The sequence below is a fragment of the Suricata suricatta genome, chromosome 14 (genome assembly GCF_006229205.1).
Source record: "Suricata suricatta isolate VVHF042 chromosome 14, meerkat_22Aug2017_6uvM2_HiC, whole genome shotgun sequence".
NCBI classification, from domain to species: Eukaryota; Metazoa; Chordata; class Mammalia; order Carnivora; family Herpestidae; genus Suricata; species Suricata suricatta.
The window spans coordinates 26,566,864-26,586,858 of record NC_043713.1 but is presented as its reverse complement, the minus strand read 5'-3'; the positions used below and the strand labels follow the sequence as shown (position 1 = coordinate 26,586,858).

At 49.3% G+C, this 19,995-nt stretch overlaps 1 protein-coding gene across 2 annotated transcripts in view; it reads right to left on the bottom strand.

Moving 5' to 3' along the window:
• Positions 1-354: 354 nt before the first annotated feature.
• Positions 355-19,995, bottom strand: part of LOC115278315 (lipoxygenase homology domain-containing protein 1) — a 69,608-nt gene continuing 49,967 nt past the window's right edge. For both annotated transcript variants that reach the window (XM_029922757.1, XM_029922758.1), the window contains exons 19-22: positions 14,283-14,453; positions 8,247-8,379; positions 6,503-6,661; positions 355-1,378 (exon numbers count right to left, since the gene is read on the bottom strand). In XM_029922757.1, coding sequence (XP_029778617.1) covers positions 898-1,378; positions 6,503-6,661; positions 8,247-8,379; positions 14,283-14,453 — 944 coding nt within the window. In that variant the 3' untranslated portion in view covers positions 355-897. The remainder of the gene's footprint in view (positions 1,379-6,502; positions 6,662-8,246; positions 8,380-14,282; positions 14,454-19,995) is intronic.

Below are 19,995 nucleotides of genomic sequence, written 5' to 3'. Positions count from 1 at the left end.
CTGCAGGAAAATCGGAAGTCAGGTGCTGAGCCCTGAGGCGCTCTTGCTGTGCATTGCAGATCCCTTCGTGACTGTCCATGAGGGAGGGTGTGTGTGTGTTTCTCCCACAGCCTCTCCATCTAGGCCATACTCCTTGGAGGGCACCTTTATTTTGTGCCCATCTCTGTCCCCCACCCCATCACCTTCCATTCAGGTCTCTGGGTATCAACTGTGTTCTCACAGGCTAGAATAACCAGTGGGCACCTGGCATGGCGTTTTCTGTAAATGATGGAAAGAATCACGTACCTTTTTGCAGGCTCATAAACTCCCCCCCCCCCATCCCTTGCCCAGGGCTAAAACACTTCCTCCTGATGCTTTTCTCTGTTTGCCACTGGATTTATTAAAACTGGGGGAAAAGATGCATTTCTTAGTGAGCAGATGCCAAGATGAGTCCTTTGTGGGGGTGGTCAGTAATAATTTAATTAGCCAGGCTTTTTTTGGGAAAAACGTGTTAATTAGTTTTCTCTTAAAACACACCCTCTGGATGGCCTCCGCTTCCCCACTTCTTTCCCCTGGGTGAAGCCCCAATTTCCCATCTACACTCGGCAGCAAGTCTCAGCCTGGCCACCGCTGTTATTGGAAAAGAAAATGCAAAAGGTTATTTTTGTGCAGCCACGGATTCTGACACACGTTGATTGATTCCTGTAGGTCCAGGGGACTGAGGAGGGGCAGGCCTCCACAAGTAGTCCCCTGCAGTGGCCTCTCGAGAACCATGCCACACATGCCACCCATCTGGGCCTTGGTCCCATCTCCGGGAGGCTCTGGTAAAGGCCTGCTGAAAGCCAAGGTGGAAGACAGGCAGGGAGGTGCAGTCAGGAGCATCTCGGCGACACAGTGGGACGCAGAGCCTCCAGCCCCTCAGACGGAAGGGAAGAGGTCTCTCCAGGTGAGCCCATCCCCCCGCTTCTTGTCCAGCCACCGGCCGCAGTTGAAGATGGTGGCCACTCCGGTGCTGGTGTTGGTGACTTCCACCTTCTCCACCAGCCAGCCCGAGTAGTAGCCACTGCTGTCGTGCTCCACCCGCACCTTGCGCAGCTCGCCCAGCTCCAGTGTCTCCAGGAAGAAGCGGTCGGCGCTGCCTCGCTCGAAGAGGTTACGCATTTTCTGCTTCAGCTCCCGCTTGCCTGTGTCCCCGTTGGCCCCAAAGATGGTCACGAAGACATTGGCGTCAGTGCCTGCACCTGGCTCGTAGCCCGTCGTCACAATGACCTCGTACTTGACCGGCACCAGGCTCTGGACCTTGCTGGCAAAGCTCTCCGTTGTCTTGGTGACCTCGAACACCTTGAAGTACTTCCTCTTCCTCTTGAGGGGGATGAGGCAGTCACAGTTGAAGAAGTACCTGGAAGGGAGGGAGGAGGCTCGGTGACACCAGCCAAGACCCCACCCCATGGACCCCTGGGCCATAACTGATCCCTCTCCAGGTGGCAGGAGATGGGTTGGAAATCTCTGCATTAAAATATGAGGATGGGGTCTTGTTTGTATTAAAAGCCACCGCAAGGGGCATCTCTACCCTTCCAGTGGTTCCTTGATTCTCCTTTCATTTCCATTCCCCCACACTCTGTATCAAATCTACCAGCAAATCCCATTGAATCCGTCTCTAAAATAGGTCCAGAATCAGCCACTTGAAAAAGTATGCAGTATTTCACTATCTGCCCTACCGCCCGTCTGGTCCGTCACCAGCACTTCCTCCTAGATCAGCCTCCTACCTGGTCTCCCTGCTTCTGCTCTCTGTGGTCCATTCTTTACACAGCAGCCAAGTGACCCGCTGGAAATGTAAGTCTAAGAATGTAATTGCTCTGTTCAGAATCTTCCAATGGCTTCTTAGATTAAGTAAAACCCACCACCTTACCAAGGCTGCTTATGTGATTGGACCCTCTGCCTGGTGTTTGCCTTTCTGACTGGGCACCTGGCCTTGCCTAACTAAGCTCACTGCATGCCAACCACGCTCATCCCCTGGCTCTTTCAAAGGGACTGATGAATGTTTGTACTTGGTGTTCTCACCTTCAGAGACAGCTGCGGGATCCAGACAAAGGCAAGTGGAAACATCCAAATCCCTTACACTGGGCTGAGTTAAACTATTAAGTGTGTGTGTGTGTGTGTGTGTGTGTGTATGTGTGCATGCATGCACACATGATCATGCATGTGCTCATGGTCTGAGGGGTGCAAGGGGTAGGAAAAAGTCCTCTATCGAAGAAGCCACCATAAGCAGAAGCAAGTCCAGGACCAAGAGAAATGGTCTTGGACCAAAATGTTCCCTCTCTATCCCCACCCTCCACACCCCCAATTTTACCCTCTGAGTAATGGTAGTTAGTCCAATAACTAATTACAAGGGAGGAAGTCAGGGGCACAGTGGGAAAATGTTGCTTGGAGCTCAAGGGGGCCTCAGGTCTACCCCAGTCCTGCCACCTGCCTCTCATGTGAACTTGGGCAAGCCAAGTCTCCTACCCAGACCTTGATTTTCCCTTTGGCAATGCTAGAGGTTTGAACTGAACAACTGCTATGGCTTCTTCCCACTCCCAACTGCTAATATTTTAACATCTTCCGAGATAAGCTATCCTGACTGACGACTTCAGGAATGCAGCCCTAAAAGGGCGTCCCCAGTGGTGCACAATCAGACCCCTTTTAGATGAAAATGCATAACTGCAAAAAAGCTGGATTTTCTGCTTGCTTCCTCGGTGCCAGGGCTCCCATGACAACCCTGAGCTGCCCCCCATTTCACAGAAGGGGAAACTAAGTCTCAGAGAAGAGACGTCACACCCAAGGGGAGCCAGAGCCGGGCCCAGAGCCAGCCGGCCTATCCATGCCAGGAGCCAGCTGCTGGAAGACACTGACAGGAAATCTGTATTCTGTTTCGAGATCTCTCTTCCCTCAGTTCATCACTTGATAAATCCGGATTGTTGTTAGATGCCACACTTTCTCAGAGGGGGATACAGCTCAGTCTTTGTTTAGACATTCTTTAAAAACGTATTTCTTTATGCACATTCTGATATACATAATTCTCTATAAATGCACAAATCATGTGATCGCATGCGTGTTTTTCTAAAGACACTCTTTTTCTTCCCCTTTTGGCTTGGCCCTCTCTCCTTTTTCCCTCCTTCCTCTCCACTTCCACACCCCACCTTTACCTCAGATAACCCACGGAACAGTTGGGAGTGCATCTTGCCAGATTTCCTTGCATTTCTCCCAACCATCTACAGACCCACACAGACATGGACATATGCAGGACGTCAGTGTTCCCTTTACAAAATGGCATCATATAATATGTGTTTTCCCATATCTTGCTTTTCCCGGGAATCACTCCAAGTCATCTGGTACATATTTAATTCATTATTTTTAATGGCTGAAAAATATCCCCTAGTAGACGCATAAGGAAAAGGTTTCTAATACATATAATTAAAAGATCACCAAACTGTGGGACCTTAGGGCTTGGTGGGGTCATGACTCTAGATGTGGGCCCACTGGAAAGGAAGGTAGGGACATCAGAAAGAGTAAAGGCAAAGGCAAGAAATAACAAATGAAAAGAAATTAAATATATTTGAAAAACATGTAAATACGGTCACACATCTGTGAACAGCGTTTGTGAGATATTAGCAAAGTGTCAGAGAGCGTGGGGTCACCAAATTCTCATGGTGGCCATCTCTGATGGGTAGGGCTTTAGGGAAGGGTTGCTTTCTTTATAAAACATTATTTGTATTATTTGAATTTTTGTAATGGCTATGTATTATATATAATATTGAGATAAAACAATGAAGTTATTTTTGGTTAAACAAGAAATAAAAGCCCCTGTGTGTGTCCTTCCACTGACATCCTGAGGATCTTAGCGGAGAAGGGGGAGTGGGTAGGAGGTATTGCACATTGCCAAGGAGGAGTCAGAACTGGAAACGGTTGAAAGGTGAAAATTGGAGATTCCTGTGTTTATAGGAGATTGAGATTAAATTCATCTGTGACTCGCGGAAGTCCAAACAGTACGGTTAATGTGGTGGTTGGAAGGGAACCGTGGATGCATTTATGCCATCCAGCAGGAACCAAGCTTGAGACCTGCACGGGCCGGTGGGCAGAGTCTGACCTCTGAGAGCGCCCTGGACCCCTGCCGGCCTCCCCCCAGTGCCAGACCCTGGTGACCATCCAGCTGTCTTCCCGGAGGGAGAGAGTGAGCACAGAGAAGTGATGGGTTACTGCCCGAGACCACACGGCTGACCTGGTGACAGCTCTAGTACTCGGGGTCTGGACTCTCTGCACCCCCATCACTCCACGGACATCCCTTCCTCCCCCTCTGGCCCTAGGGACACACTGACAAAAGGCCACACTCTTGAGAGTGTAGGAACAGTGGCTTCTTTCCCCTGGACGAGAAATTCTACAACTCGGCCCGGGACTGTGGGGTTGGAAGTTCATGGGCTGAACTTCTCTTTCCCCTTCCTTCTGAGACTGGAAGGCCTTGGTGGTGCTTCGATCTTGGGATCTCTCTTTCTTACAGCCAACATGGCTGGTTTAAAGCTAACTCAAGTGAGGACGATTTCCTTTTATTATTGCATTGTGTCGCACTGTATTATATTGTATTTTCGTGCACCGTTTGGTCTATTTGGGGGGTTTGCAGAGGTGTGATTTTGGCAGCAATCCTGCAGGTGGTTGGGAGGCAGTGCTGGGTTGCAGAAGGGGCTTTGCCCTGGCCCCGGCTTGCTGGCTGAGGTGGTGACTCCTCTGGGTCTCTGGGTCCCAGCTCTCAAGCCTCCACTGGCATCGCTCCAGGCAGCCAGGCCCAGCAGCGCTGGCAGGATTTACTGTAACCGGCTGGGTTTTCTCTAAAAGAGCAATGGATAACATTGCAGCCGGAAAAGGAATGAATTATGTCCCACCTCCAAATTCACATGCTGAAGCCTTAACCCTCAATGTGATGGCATTTTGACAGGATTTGGGGGTGAGTTAGGTTTAGATGAGGTCATGATGGTGGGGCCCCTTGATGAGAATAGTGCCTTTATCTGAATTCATTCTCTCTCTCCCTCTCTCTCCCTCTCTCTCTCTGCCATGATGACACACCAAGCTAGGGAGAAAGGCCTCATCAGGACACAGCCATGCTGGTACCCTGACCTGACTTCCAGCCTCCAAAACTGTGAGGAAAAGAAGTCTGCTCTTTGAGCCATGCAGTCTGCAGTTTTTTGTTTTTGTTTTCTAAAAAAAATTTTTCTTTATGTTTTATTTATTTTTAAGAGAGAGAGAGAGAGAGAGACAGCATGAGCAGGGGAGGGGCAGAGAGAGGGGGAGACACAGAACCAGAAGCAGACTCCAGGCTCTGAGCTGTCAGCACAGAGCCGACACAGGGCTCGAACCCACGAACCGTGAGATCATGACCTGAGCCGAAGTCGGATGCTCAACCGACTGAGCCACCCAGGCGCCCCAAAGTCCGTGGTATTTTGCTATGGCAGTCTGAGCTGGTTAAGACAGAAGTTTGGGAGTCAGAACCTTTCCTGAGCGACTCCCAAAGGGGAAGTTCCGTCAGAGGGAGCCAATCCCAGGGAGCCTGCTGTTACCGGTGGAGCTTGAACTCGGACAGACATTGCCTTGAGCGACTTGAGCCCCTGAGGCCACAGCGGGAAGCTGAGGGTCATGCCTGGGTTGAGCCTGCACCTGGCTGCTGTTTCTGTCTGGCGTGTTCTCCGTGAAGGCGTCACCGAAGGCCGGGCCAGCTCCGGGAGTGGGGGTGACCCAGTGAGCAGTGACAGGCTGGCCCCGGGAGCTGCACATCTCACCTGTCATTCACTCCCTAGGTCTAGCCTCCAGGGGCAAGCACTGCCCTCGGCTTCCCCTTCCTCCTCTCCTGTGCCTTCACACTGTCCTTCCTGCCTTCCAGGGCCTCCGGGCACTTTCTGGCATCCAATGTGGTAACCAAGTGGTTTTAATTAGAAAAACTGATGGCTGTGGACTGTTACCCAGGTAACTAAAACCCTTAATCCTGCAGAAATGCCTGAGCCTCCAGAAGGCCCTGGTGGGGGAAATGCAAAGCTCCTTATCCAGGTCCTCAGAGGCAGGCGGGCCACGGGATGACTCCAGTTAGACTCTGGTCCCCACTCTGCCCACAAGGATGGCAGGGCTTTCAATGTGACAGTTGAAGCATCAGGCTTCAAAGCTATATTTCTCTTCATTGCACAGTGATGGGAGGGGGAGGGAAGGGAAGCGTCCGCTGACTGGGGTGTTTGGCTTACTTCTTCCAAGGAAGTGTCCTGGATTAAAAGGCTGGAGCCCTCAAATTCATCTGGTCTAGTCCCTGCGTCTGAGGGTGGGCCTATGGCTCAGAAAGTTCCAGAACAGTACAGCTGCGTCTTCCTTCTCTACCTTGTAAATCTCCTGAATGAGGGGGCCTGAAAGGGGACAGCTCCCTGGGCCCTGGTGTCTTGGCCGTAGTCCAGTCCCATCCCTCCCAGCGGAGGGAGCAGCCTTCCCGGGGGAGAAGCGGAGGCATGGTACATACACGTTGCCGTACTCCATCTCGGTGATGGTGATGGTCTTGACATGCCAGACCAGCTCTCTCTTGGGGATGAATCGGTCCTCCCTGGCAAGATGGCCCACGCAGAGGGAGGCAATGTCCCCCAAGTAGACGCTGTCAAACTCAAATGTGTCCGTGGTCCCCCTGCAGGACACAAAAGCATGGCCAGTAAGAGATGCCCACAACCACTGTAGAAAGTGAGCATTTATGGAGTGTCTACTGCATTCCAGGGACTGGTCTAAGGAGTAGGGATAGAATGGCAACCACAACCTGATGCCAGCCCTGCATTCTGGGAGGGGTTCAGTGTAGTCCTGGAACAAGACAACCACAGCCACTAAAAAGCCCTTTGGGCTGCCTGGTCATAACAGGAGGGGGTGGTGACATCATGAAGCAGACAGAGCTGGGAGATAGGCGAGGCCCGGGGCCTTGGAGGTTAGGCTGGGGAGGGTGGTGGGATTCAGAGAGCACAGCGACGGGAGGAAGGGAAGAGACCCCTGAGGTGGACTGACTTGGCAAAGTCATCGGATGGGGACTGAGGGCAAGGAGGCATCTCTGGGGGGCGTGTTGGCTCGCTGCAGGTGGGGTCCAGCCAGAGGAGTGGGAATGGGAAAGGTGGGGTGCAGCCATCTGTGGTGGTCCATGAGCGCCAGTCCTGAGCTCCTTAAAGCTCAGACGTCATCCCGAGGCAGAGGGAGTTTGCAGGAGGTGGAGACTTCAGTAAGCAGTCCTGGGGGGGGGGGGGAGGAGATAAAGTGGGCATTTGGGTAGTTCAGAGGGGCTATGGTGCGGAGGAGGAGGTGAGGTTCTCTGGCCACACCTGCCAACCAGGAGTGGTGAGAAGAGGCACCTTTACCTGAGACCTGATTTTGATTTTCCTGCAAAGCATCTTAGAGGCTCTCTCTTCCCTTCCTCTTCCTAAGTAGAACTTCGTCTATGGTGTCTTACACGATTGTCTCACAATTTTATGGTTCAACTAGACTGTGCCATCTGCATGGACTTGGACGAGGTCGGCCATGATTCCTGGTGTTGCTGTACAGTGGGCTCTCCTTAATTAATTAATTACTAATGTTTGCTGTAGCTTTCCATTAATTTTTAAAAACTGAAATCTATTTTTTTTAAATTTTAATGCTTATTTATTTTTGAGAGACAGAGAGAGTGCAAGGAGAGGAGGGGCAGAGAGAGAGGGAGACACAGAATCTGAAGCAGGCTCCGGGCTCTGAGCTGTCAGCACTGAGCCCAATGCGGGGCTCAAACTCATGAACCATGAGATCATGACCTGAACTGAAGTCAGATGCCTAACTGACTGAGCTACCCAGGCACCCCAAAAAACCGAACCCTATTTGACATAAACCTGTGTAAATGTAAGGTGTATGCTGTGTTAATTTAATATATTGATATACTGTAGTATGATTGCCATCATAGTGATAATTGGCACCTCTGTCTCGTGACAGAATTGTCCTTTCCTTTTAGTGGTTGGACTAATTAAATTATCCTCTCTTATACTGGCCTCTCTTTGTGTAGCAATCCTCTCCTTTCCCTGTTATAAATTCCTGTTTCATCCATCGATAGGAGTTCACACTGGATTGGCACACAGTAGGCACTCAATAAGTGATTGCAGTTTGAGCCCATTTGTATACTAAGGGTGCCCACCAAGGGGGTTGATTTTGGGGGTCCCTCTCTTGCCCACCCCACCACCTCTCCCTCCCTAGTGGGAGTCCCCGCTTCCTACTTCCTAAAGGCCCGCTGTCGGGAAGAATTTTCCACAAGGAACTCTTTGGATCGGTTCTTCCTGCCCTCCAGGATGAGCCAGACGTTCTCCCTGGTTTCGCCTCCGTTGCCCGTTTCTATGACGATCTCGTAGGCTGCAGTGGAGAAGGTGGGAGAAGGTCAGCTGGGCGAAGCAGCCCCCCACCTGCAGCTTCCCTGTCCTCCATCTGATCTTAGACCACAGCCTGGGGGCAGGCTGGGTCCCCCCAAGGCACTACAACAAAAACCTGGCCCACTTGTGGCCACCGGAAGCATGCCTTTTATTTATAGAGCAGCTGCTTTGCCTGGTGACCATGGAGCCACTGGGAGTAAAACACCAGGAAGCAGGGGGTGGGGGTGAGGTTGGGGATAGGTGCTGGGGCCTGGCTCTCAGGGACAGACAGTACCCCCAAGGTGCAAAAGGGAGGTCCTGTGCAGAGAGGGCAGGGGGCGGGTGGCGCTGGGGGAAGCTACATGGAGGCCAGACTCCAGCGGAGCCCTGAGCCCTACGTGCACACAGTCAGGTCCTGCCCTGTCTCAAGCCGGTCTGTTGCACTTAGCACCACCGCACCCCTCCCCTGTGCCTTGTTTGAGCATGTCTGCATTCACTCGGCAACATTTGTTATGTGGGTGCTAAGTGTCGGGATGGGGCTAGGCTCTGGGGGCACTAGAGCTCCACCTGCAGCCCCCCACACACTGACTACCACAGACCACAGACAGGATGTGCTGACCTTGCAGCGAAGGATGTGCTAACCTCCCAACGAGGGGCCGAAGTAGCTCCAGGTGAGAGGACAAATCAGCTACTGTTACCTCTCCCAGCTCCATCTTCTTGAATTTGCCCCCCCCTTACCCTACCCACTCTGCCCCTCTGCCCCCTGCTGTCCCTGGAGACCTGCGGTGCTACTTCTCTCACTTTGCTCATGGAGGTCACCCTCCCCGCCCCCCCAACTAGGCTAGCAACCCGCCTGCCCTGAGCACTCCTGGGCAGCCTTAAGGTGCTCCATGATCTTCTCTTCTCTTTATCACCTGTTAACCTCCTAGCCTGTATGTGGTTTGCTTCTTATTTCATTGTTTATTGTACTCTCCTCCCACCTGCATGTGAGCTCCAGGAGGGCAGGGGTCTTCGTGTTGCTCACTGATAGATCCCACGTGCCGAGAACAGTGCCTGGCACGTGGCACTCAATACATATTTGTGGACTGAATGAATGACTGGTTGGGCCACAGGAAGCTTCAGGAAGGAGGTGGCATTTGAGCTTGTGCTTGAAGACGGAGCCAGGATTACCAGCGGCGGAAAATGAAAGGAGGTTCTAGGCAGAGGGAGGAGCATAAGCAAAGACTGAGGTCGGGAGGGAGATGGGAGTTCACAGGACCCAGCTCCCACTTCCACGGGACCAGACCAGATGCAGAGCTGGCACACGGGACACAACAGATGTCCGTCCAGAGTGTCTGTGCATATGGCTCTTCCCGCAGTAAAGGAATCGTTGAGGGTTTGGGATTCTGGATGCACAGGACGGCTCTTTCTGCACGGCTCTCCCGGAGATGTGATACAGACAATGGGGGGGGGGGGAGTGCGGCTGTGTGTGCAGCTCAGTGTATCGCTAGCCCTTCTGCCCTTGCAGCCTCTCTCCAGGACAGCGCCTGTTGCCGAGACAGGTGGAAGGAATCCTGACAAAGAGGCAGTCGCCAACGATGAGCTAGGGAAGGAGGGCCACGAGGAGTACAGAACTCCTGAAGGTGGTGAGGCCCTGTGGACTTGTGCAGATCCCAGCCCAGGATGCTGAGGGCCCGAGATGGCTAAGCCTCAGTCAGCTCTTGCAGACTTTCTGCTTTCCCCAGGGAGGGTGGGGTGAGTTCTGCACACCCAACAACACCTGTGAGTTCAAAGTGGATCCTGGGCTTTGTTGAGGACATGGTTGGTCAGCGCCTTGAGCCGGGGTTTGGGAGGCGGGGGGTTAGCAGGGGAGCTAGGAACCTACGGATTCACTAGGTGAACTCAAGTCTGAGATTCAAGAACCAATGCAGATGGAGTGCAGACGGACCATAATTCCTCCCTGATGGTCCTGAGTTAAGGTATGTCAGCAAAGACATTTAGAGAGATTAGGAACAAATGTTGCTAGTGGCATCTGTGGTCTTTTGAGAGGAAGTTTCAATGAGCATAGTTCACCTTGCTCTCTTTCCCAGTATTTCATCACTGGCTTGATAAAAATATGGAAGGTGTGACTCTCAACTTTGTGTGTATGTTGTTGGGGGGAAACAGGCAGAGGAGTGGTAGGGACCTGAAAGAACAGGGACAGTGTGGAGCCCAGGCTAGTGGGGATCAGTGTAAGGTCACCCGTGGGGCCAGCACACCCACAGGACAAGCCCAGCTGGACAGAGGGGCTCAGCAGCCAATGTGCGTGTCACCAGCACAAAGGGGCCACCAGCAAAGCCACTGTGGGCTCTTGGGGCATGAGTGCAGTTCAAGTGGCAGGGCAGGAGAGAGGAGAGCAGACCACCCTTGCAATCCTGCTCTGGGCACAGCATCTGCAGAGGGAGATGAGCAAGCGATCGAGGTTCCCCCATCATGTGAGCAGGTGCTGGAAAAACAGGTGTTCGCCCCCTGGCAGAAACTGCAGGGGCACATGATGCTGTGGCGTGCCAGCAGGAGGGCAGTGGGCTTCCAGAACTTTCTGCTCCAGATCCACTTTCCCACCTCAGGAGTGTCTCGCTCTGAGGAGCTCCTGCGATGTGGTTTGCATGGCCCATCGGGACCTCCCTGTGGGAAACACTCTCCTTCCACAGAGGCTGTTAAGTGGAAGGCTGTGGGGCTGGGGCTACCAGCAGCCATCTTCCCACGATGCAGAGAGAGAAGCAGAGCTGGGAGGAAAGGGGAGACAGGGATGTACTGAAACAGCTGGAGCCTCTGGAGATGGCCAAGGCCAAGTGGAAGCCAGCTCCCCTCAAGCCTTGGAGTCCTGGGAGACAACACGTTCCCTCTCTGCCAGAGCCGGCTTAGATTTGGGGTTCAGGCACACATACCCTAGAGGCTGGCCACTCCTGAAATTTTGTTTTACTCCACTGGGGCTGCCAAAGAGTGGAAGCTTCAAGAACGTGAGTATAAAGATGGAATTTCTAGCAGAGCTGCCTGGTGACCTGGTGAGTCCCTCACCCCTGGGGAGCCAGCCATCAAACTGGACTATATTTGGGCTGGAAATGCTGTGGAGGAGGCTGACTGAGCAGCCCTAAAGGTGTCAAGGGAGGGAGAACACAGAGGGGAAGGGCTGTAAAGAGGGAAGCACTGGTCCTGCTGGAGGATGTCCCAGCGAGAGGCATCTACTCTGTCCTCCCAAGGGTGTATGTGTGCACGTGCATGAGCATGTGGCACATGTGCATGCGTGTGTGTATGTGTGTGCATGCATGTGCATGCAAGAGCATGTAATTCTACTGCCTGGGCTTTACCCTGGATTAATTGTAACAGAATTTGGGAGTAGGACCCAGATGTCAGTGTTATTTAAAGGCTGCCCCTGGCTTTCAGCTCCACAGCACACGGGAATCATCTGCAGAGGCAGGTGCTTGTACAGGGCTGGGAGCAGCTTCTGGAGCTGCTAACAAGAGCTGGAGGTGAAGGTGGGGGACAGGAAGCTAAGGCAGGTCGGGCAATAGACCCATCTGGAATAGCAGCCAAGCCCAATAAAGACCAGACATCCAGCAGCAGTGCAGTGAGTCCTGGTCTAGCAATCAGGTCAGCTGAGCCATACCAGCTGTGAACAGGACTTAGATGTATCACTTTGCCTTTCTGGGTTTTTGTTTTCCTTACTCATGGTATAGAGGTGTGAATTCACACCCTATCTAGCTCACAGGGTAGGAGTGGGGCTGTGAAGATCTAATGAGAACAGAGGTGTAGAGTGCTTTCCACATATGAAGCTCTGTTTGAGTATGAGAGGGTGTTGTTCTCACAAGCTGAATGCCCAAAGGCACCCCAGGGGTCACAGACACTGAGAGTAAGTGCCACAAGGGCAGGGTCTTTGTTTTATTCACTGGTGTGTCCCAGAACTCAGAATAGGCTGTGGCACTTAGTAGGTGCTCAGTAAATCTTTGCCAAATAAATAAAAGGTCACTGAGGATTGGGATGTTTGGCTCCGGCTGTGTCTGGGGCTCTCCCCAGGATGACCCTCCATCTGAGGACACAGGTGTGGTCATCTGTCCCTCTATGGACTCTTAGAGGGTGCCCCTCTGCCCTTCACAGCCTGTCAGTAAAGACCAGTCATCCAGGCTGGCTCCTGGGCTCTGTGTCCCTGCCGTCCAATCTCCAGTCTGTAACAACCTTCTGGAACTAACACAAGTGCCGTCTCCCCTCTGCAATCTCTCTGCCAACTCAACCCCCGCAGGTCTTAGCAGCTGTTTGGCAGGAAACCTGTGAAGGAGACTCAGTGATTATGCTCTGAGCCTCACGAATCTCTCCTCCCTTGAACGCTAATGGCCTGAGGAGCCCCTATGGCTCATCTTGGCACATGTGTCAGGGGCTTAAGCATTCCTATTGCATAAGGGGCTTAAGCATCTCCCTCTAACAAGATTATGAGGCTCCAAGATACAGGACCGTCTCTTCTTCCATCCCCTGAGCAGTAACAGCACACCTGCTGAGTCCCAAAGCCTACAGAGCTGCAGAAGGCTACAAACATGAGTGACTCTGTCCCTGACCTCTGGAAGCGTATAGTTGTATAGGGAGACTAACCATGTGCAAAAGTCAATACATATAAACTGGAGGTCACAAACTGGTGTGTACCACTAATAACATCTACAATAAAGCTGGGTATCCAGTAATACCTCAGTAAGTGTGGTTTACAGAAGCTGGGAGTCTACCCTCTGAATTAGGGAAGGATCCTTTTACAGTAAGCCTGACAAGGGGGTGCTAGGCCTCTCCTCTGGATGTTCCCTGGAACTTAGGGCTCACTACCTCTGAGAGCAGCTAACCTCATCATTGGGTAGTTTGGATGGTGTGGATGATATGAGTGGGTGGCTTTCTACCAAAGATCCATGCTTCCTTTCCTTCCCCCCATCCCCAAGGGCTGTCCAACTAGGCACTACATTTCCCAGGTGCCCTTGCATCTACATGGAGTCCAGTGATTAATTCTCACCAACAGAAAGTGAGTCAATTTTGTTAAGAAGGTAGGGGAGTATGCCTACTCCATGTTCTTTTTCCTTTTCCAAGATATATGGGAGTCATATGTTGAAAATGGCAGAGACACGATCAAAAGAGCTTGGGCCCCTAAATCACAGCGTGGAAGGTCTCCTGCCAACAACCACACTGTATGGTTTATTCTATGAGTGAGAAATACTTATGGTTTGTAAACCATTGAGATTTGAGCATTCACCTCTTACTGCAGTTAGAGTTGCCTTAAAAACTAAGGTTAAGAAGTCCTTTCTTTACACCAGGCTCTGCCTTTGATAAGGCTTCTTGGAATCTGTTGGACCCAGACACTGGCATCTGTATTAAAGAAATGACTCCCTAGTGGATGGCCATCCACTCTAAGGATCAATTTAAACTCTTTCCTTTTAAATATCACCTGAGGAAGGATCAAAGAAAGTGGCCGATGGAGATGCTGGCTCTCCCTGCAAATTCTGTTTCCAGAAGTCTTGATTTGTCAGCTGTTGCCACAGGTAGCAATTTTATGAAGCCCATGATAAAAAACAAACCAGAGAGGGCTTCCCACCAAAGTGCCCAGCCCAGCCCTGAGGGCAGAGTGAGCTTGCCCCCAGTGTTTTTCCTGTTACCTAATTAATCCCTATGATTGGGGCCAAGACCTGGTAGCAGTGTGTTGGCTGTTCCAAGTTCACCGAGTAACATTTAGGGTGTTTATTTATGTAACTTCCCAAGACTCTTTCCTTCAATGCACATCTGATTCCCCTCCAGCTATAATGGTCTCTACCTCAGATTTACCAACACCATTTCCATCCTGTCCTGTGCTACCTTGCATTTAACGCTGAAGCTTCAGCCCAAGAGTCACACATGGGCACCCACCCCCACCACGGCGCCACGTACTGGTCTCTTCCAGCTCATCACGGATCTCGTTGTTGGCGCAGGCAAAGTCACGGAGTGTCTGCCTGTCGCCCTCACTCCTGGAGAGCCAGCAATCACACTGGAAGCGGAAGGTCTCATCACGCGAGTTGTCCTTCACATCGATGTAGCTCACGTGCCAGCCAGGAAAGATCCCTGGGGAAGAGACACAGTGTGTATTGGGAGCTGAACGTGCTTTCAGCGTTCTGCTGCCCCCAGTCCACTGGCTGTGTGGCCCTGCACAGGTTCTCTGTCTTCTCTGGGTCTTGGTTTCCTTGTTAATGAAATGAAGAGGTGGGTTAGATGATCTCTGAGGGCTCCTCTAGCCTGGGGTTCATGGGCCCTTGGAGGATTTGTGTATGGGCATGAAACAGTCTCAGGGTCCTGAGAAATTGTGCTATAATTTCACAATCACCAGGGAGAGGGATCAAGGCCTTCGTCAGATTCACCATGGGGTCACTGACTTTCTGGGAGATCACACACTTCAAGGATGAATCCTATACTTCCTGACACCAGTATCCACCTAGCTCACGCCCATTATCCTTTCTGAATCAGTGCAGGCATCAATTCCTCCAGGAAGCCTTTCCTGGTGTCCCCTGATCGCCCAGTAGGTGTGTATCTGATGTCCTCCTTGCTCCCACAGCACCCTGCCCCTGCCTTGGCCACATCCTGACCACCCTGTGTCATCACTGTTTACATGTGTCTCTTTCCCTGACCGTGAGCTTCTGGGGGTAGGGACCTGGCCTTACTTGTTTTTGTTTCCCTAATGCCTTGCATATTGACTGGCAGACAGTAGCTGCTCAGTGCATGCTGAATGTGTATGTTAAGACTCTGAGGACCTTGGCTGTTCGGCAGGCACAGAAGGAATATGAAGCTGCTACTTCTTCAGGGTATATGTGAAACTTGAAAGGTCTTGGCCTAATACTGAACATATAGCTACTTCCGTTGTAACTGGTGGGGCTTCCCTCAGAGGTGCTCTCCCCAAATCACAGCTATAAGTATAAGTCCACATGCATTTGCTGTGGCAGCTGCATATTATTTGTACCATGCCCCGGTTCAGTGACTCTCTACCCTTCAAAGTCCCTTAGCACTCTGAAAGCCAAAGCACCTGTCACTTGTGGGGGAAATCCAGTGGTGTGACATGTTAATGGTGATGATACGTGCTACTCATAGTCTGTCCACAAGGCAACCTCACAAGGAAGGCATGTATATGCTCTACTCTAATGACTTGCCTCTCATGTCACCTGGGGGTTGTAGGGGCCATCCCACTGTCCCCATAAAAAAGCCATTGTCGGGGCGCCTGGGTGGCTCAGTCAGTTAAGTGTCCGGCTTCAGCTCAGGTCATGATCTCACAATTGTGGGTTCAAGCCCCGCGTTGGGCTCTGTGCTGACAGCCAGATCAGAGCCTGGAGCCTGCTTCAGATTCTGTGTCTCCCTCTCTCTCTGACCTCCCCTGCTCACGCTGTCTCTCTCTGTCTCTCAAAAATAAAAATAAAAAAACATTTTAAAAAATTAAAAAAAAAAGCCATTGTCTAGGACCAGACACTGTCCACAGCAACATCTGTAGATCCTGCTGCTGGCCTCAAGGGTCTAACAAGCACACAGACACACAAAGACGGGCACAGACTTCAGTCTTGGGACTTCTGGGGCAGGTGATAGATGTGGAGGCTCCTAGGCAGGGCATACATATTGGCAGTCCTAGGATACCTCAATTCTGGGTTTATTTATTTATTTATTTATTTATTTATATGTTTTTTTTTTAATTTATTTTTGAGAGAGAGAGAGAGAGAGAGAGAGAGACAGCGTGAGTAGGGGAGGGTCAGAGAGAGAAGGAGTCACAGGATCTGAAGACAGGCTCCAGGTTCTGAGCTGTCAGCACAGAGCCTGACGTGGGGCTAGAACCCATGAACCTGAGATCATGACCTGAGCTGAAGTTGGATGCTTAACTGACTGAGCCACCCAGGCGCCTCTCAATTCTGGGTTTAAAAAGTATGTCATACATTTTTAAAATGTGGATCTCTACTGAAGTGGAAAACCATGATTGCTAAAACAATTATGTTACAATTTAAAACATTTCTGTTGAGTTAAACAGTGGTGAGTTATTTTATCAATAAACTTAAAAAAAATCTCAATAATAGTTTTACTTTTCCTCTAAAGTAAGGCGCCTGTTCTGCCCACAAGGTTATAAATTGGCTGCTTTCTGAGATGGCTCCTGATAATATCATGAAACGAATTAAACTGCTTAATAATTCCTGATGTGTTCAGTCTGGAAATAATGCACATAAGGCCTATTGGAATAGTTCTTACAGGCCTCTAGAGTGGAACAGAGAAAGGGAGAGGCAAGTAAAAAGGAAGGTAGAGAATGAGAAGCCAAAATGTTGGTCTTTTTGGAAGGGTTGTATGTGTGTGTGTATGAGAGAGAGAGACAGGGAGGGAGGGAGGGAGAGAGAGAGACTGATTCTACTATCCAGCCCTTACCCAAATCACCTACAATCACCTACAATAGAATCTCTGGAGTAGGACCCAGGCATTAATAGTCTTTAAAGCTGCCCAGTGATTTCAATGTATATCCAAAGCTGAGAACCAGCACCTGCACTGCAATCACCTGGAAAGCTTGTTGAAATAGATTACTGAGCCCCCCACTCCCACCCCAAGAGAGTCCGATTGACTGGGTTTGTAGTGAGGTCCAAAAATTTCCATCTCTAACTAGTTCCCCAGTCATGCTTATGCTGCTGGTCCCAGAACCACACCTTGAGAATCACTGGCTTAATGCCATCTCTTCTGACTCCAAGATGATAGTCTATCATAACCACATCATGATAAAATGACCAATGGGAATTAATGGGAATTATAAGTGTGCAAGTGTGTGTGTGTGCATGAGTGTTGGTGGAGAGGGATGACATTAATTAGAGAGGTGGGTCATCACGAGAGCATTTCCGTTGCTGCAGCACACTATTCATCTTGCTTTGCACCACAGGTAGGTTTCACTCCTGAATTACCCCCTCCTGGACTCCAGGCAGGGTCATGACAGAGGAAAGCAGTGGGCTGAGGGGAAGGGTGGATTCTAGGCTGGCTTTTACATTATCCACGGACAACCAGAGAAGGAATCTTCCCGGCCTGCGTTGCCCTAGTGCTTGGTGGCATGTTGCTTCCCTTCCCACCACACCCCCCTTTACCTTGTCCTCTGAAAGCAGGGCACTGTCCCACCCATCCCCAATTCTGTTTTCAAGTTAGAATTATATATATATATAAAGCACTCCTTTCATAAATAACAAGGTTAAAAACTCCAATTCCGTTAAGATGAAAGAAATTTCATCCTCAGCTCCTTTTTTTCATTGCAGCTCCTTTTTTCAGTGCCTTGTTTTGAAAATATTGGGTGTGATTGACAGGAATCCTACCACAACTAGCTCAATGAAGAGCTTATCAAACATGTAGCTGGGAACAGGTAGCTCTGGGCAGGCTGATATCATATGATTGGCTTTTACTAGTGAATACAAACCCACAGTTACAGCTTGGCCAACTGTGTGGCCAGCACTAGCCTGATAGTGGAGACCCTGGGATCAATAGCCAGTCATCTGAAATCTATTATTAAAGAGTCTGTTTCTTAAATAGTCTCCTCTTTTAAAGTTATACTTCATTTTTGTTTTTTACACATAGTAACTCCACATTTTTTGACACCTTCCCTTTTCACTCACAGCCAATCCACATCAGAACATAAATATCTGCCTCATCCTTTTTCACAGCTGTTTGGCATTCCATTCTATGCACACATTAGAAATGATCTATACAAACACTACCTTGTTGATGAATAATTAGTTCTCCAGCATTTTACTCCTATAGTTGGTGCTATAATAATTATCCTTTTACATACATTATAGTGATCTTTTTAAATCATAGATCAAATTTTGTGGTAAAAAGATTCTTCATTTCCCCAGAGTTTTCATCAGAGAAAGCAAGAAAAGTAAGATGAACTAGAAAATAAAGACAGTGTATTATAATTTGTTTGGTGTTATAAAAGATATGCAGGGAACTGGAATTAAGGGGAATAATAAATCATTTATCTTGACTTTCTTCTATGAACTATATTTCATGGTAATCATAGGAGAATTTTTTTTACAACAGATTTGTAGCTAATAAGTAGATAAGAAAGAACAATTAGAAAATCACCATTTGTAATCCTAATGGATCATCACTGGATGAAGCCATTAGATAAAGAGTTACAGGACTTGGAGGGGGGTGGTTTGGGGGAACCAGGCTGACAGTCCCTGCAGTAACTAAAGGATGGGAGCATCAGGAAGAGTAGGGCTGCTGTGATGTAATGTGAAACACACGGTTCCCATTTTAAAGAAGTCCTGATATCACCTACTAGGTATTCTTGCCAAAGAAAGGTGAATCTGAATGCAGGCAAGCCTTTAAAGCTAACTTCCATATTGTTTGAAACATAGACCCCACGAAGAAGCAGACAGACAGGTCTAGACTATAGGCATCCTACAGATCATTGGTCCCAGTTCCTTCGACAAGCCAATAGCATGAAAAAGATAAAGAGAGTCAGCATGCTCTGCTTTAAAAGAGACAAAAGGGAGATAACAGATTAATGTAGTGTGCGGACCTTGTTTTCATCCAGATTCAAGCAAAATCAAAGTACAAAGACATTTTTCATATTAAGAAAATTTGCATATGGAGTGGAAATTGGATGACACAAGGAAGTCATGCTTAAGTGTGATCGTGGCATTGGATTTCATTTAGAAATGTCTGTTTGTAAAAGAGAAACAGAACAACCAAAAAGAAAATAAGAAAGAAAAAGTGAAAAGGGGAAAGCAAGTATGATAAGTCATAACTGTTGAATCTTTGTGATGGGTATGTGGAAGTTCATTCTATTATTTCCTTCACTTTTGTGCATGCTTAAATTTTTCATTAAAATGTTTCTGGGTAAACAAAAAAGATGGAAAGGTAGAATCAAGGAAAGTGATAACTGCCATACTATTAAGTTAACTAAATGTTTGTAACTTATATGGTATCTATTCACGGATCCACAACTTTTTTTGGTGGAAGGCTCTCAAGTGAAATATTTTTGTCCTCATAAATTGCTATGCAAGGGAAGCATAATGCAGCTTGAATATTTTTAAACTAAATATGAAAAAATGTGGCATAGAGAGAGCGCTTAAGGACATATTTAGCTGTCTTGGCTTATATTAACATTTAAGCTTCCATCTATGGAGGAGAAAGTTACTATAAAGAGGAAGCTAGGCACACAACCTGGACTTCCCTGTACCTCTCCTGACCCTAGTATCCCAACCATTTGGGTTCAGTGAGGATACAGACATCGTCCTTTCCCTGATTTCAGATCCAAAGTCTGGTTGGAGGTGAGGAGGCCCACTCCTCTGCCTTCAAAGGAACAAGAATAACATTGTTGCCCCTGTGTTTCTTCAAGTCTAGGAGCCATTATGGGACCAAGGCAATCAGATAGTCTTGAGTAATCCAAGGGAGGAATCCAGCTCTTTAAAGAGCTTGGCATGAGTTTCCTATAGTTTTCATCATATAGGTCTTTTACATCCTTGGTTAGGTTTACTCCTAGGTATTTGATAGTTTTTCGTGCAATCGTGAATGGGATCAGTTTCTTAATTTCTCTTTCAGCTGCCTCATTTTTGGTGTATAAGAATGCAACTGATTTCTGTACATTGATTTTGTACCCTGCAAC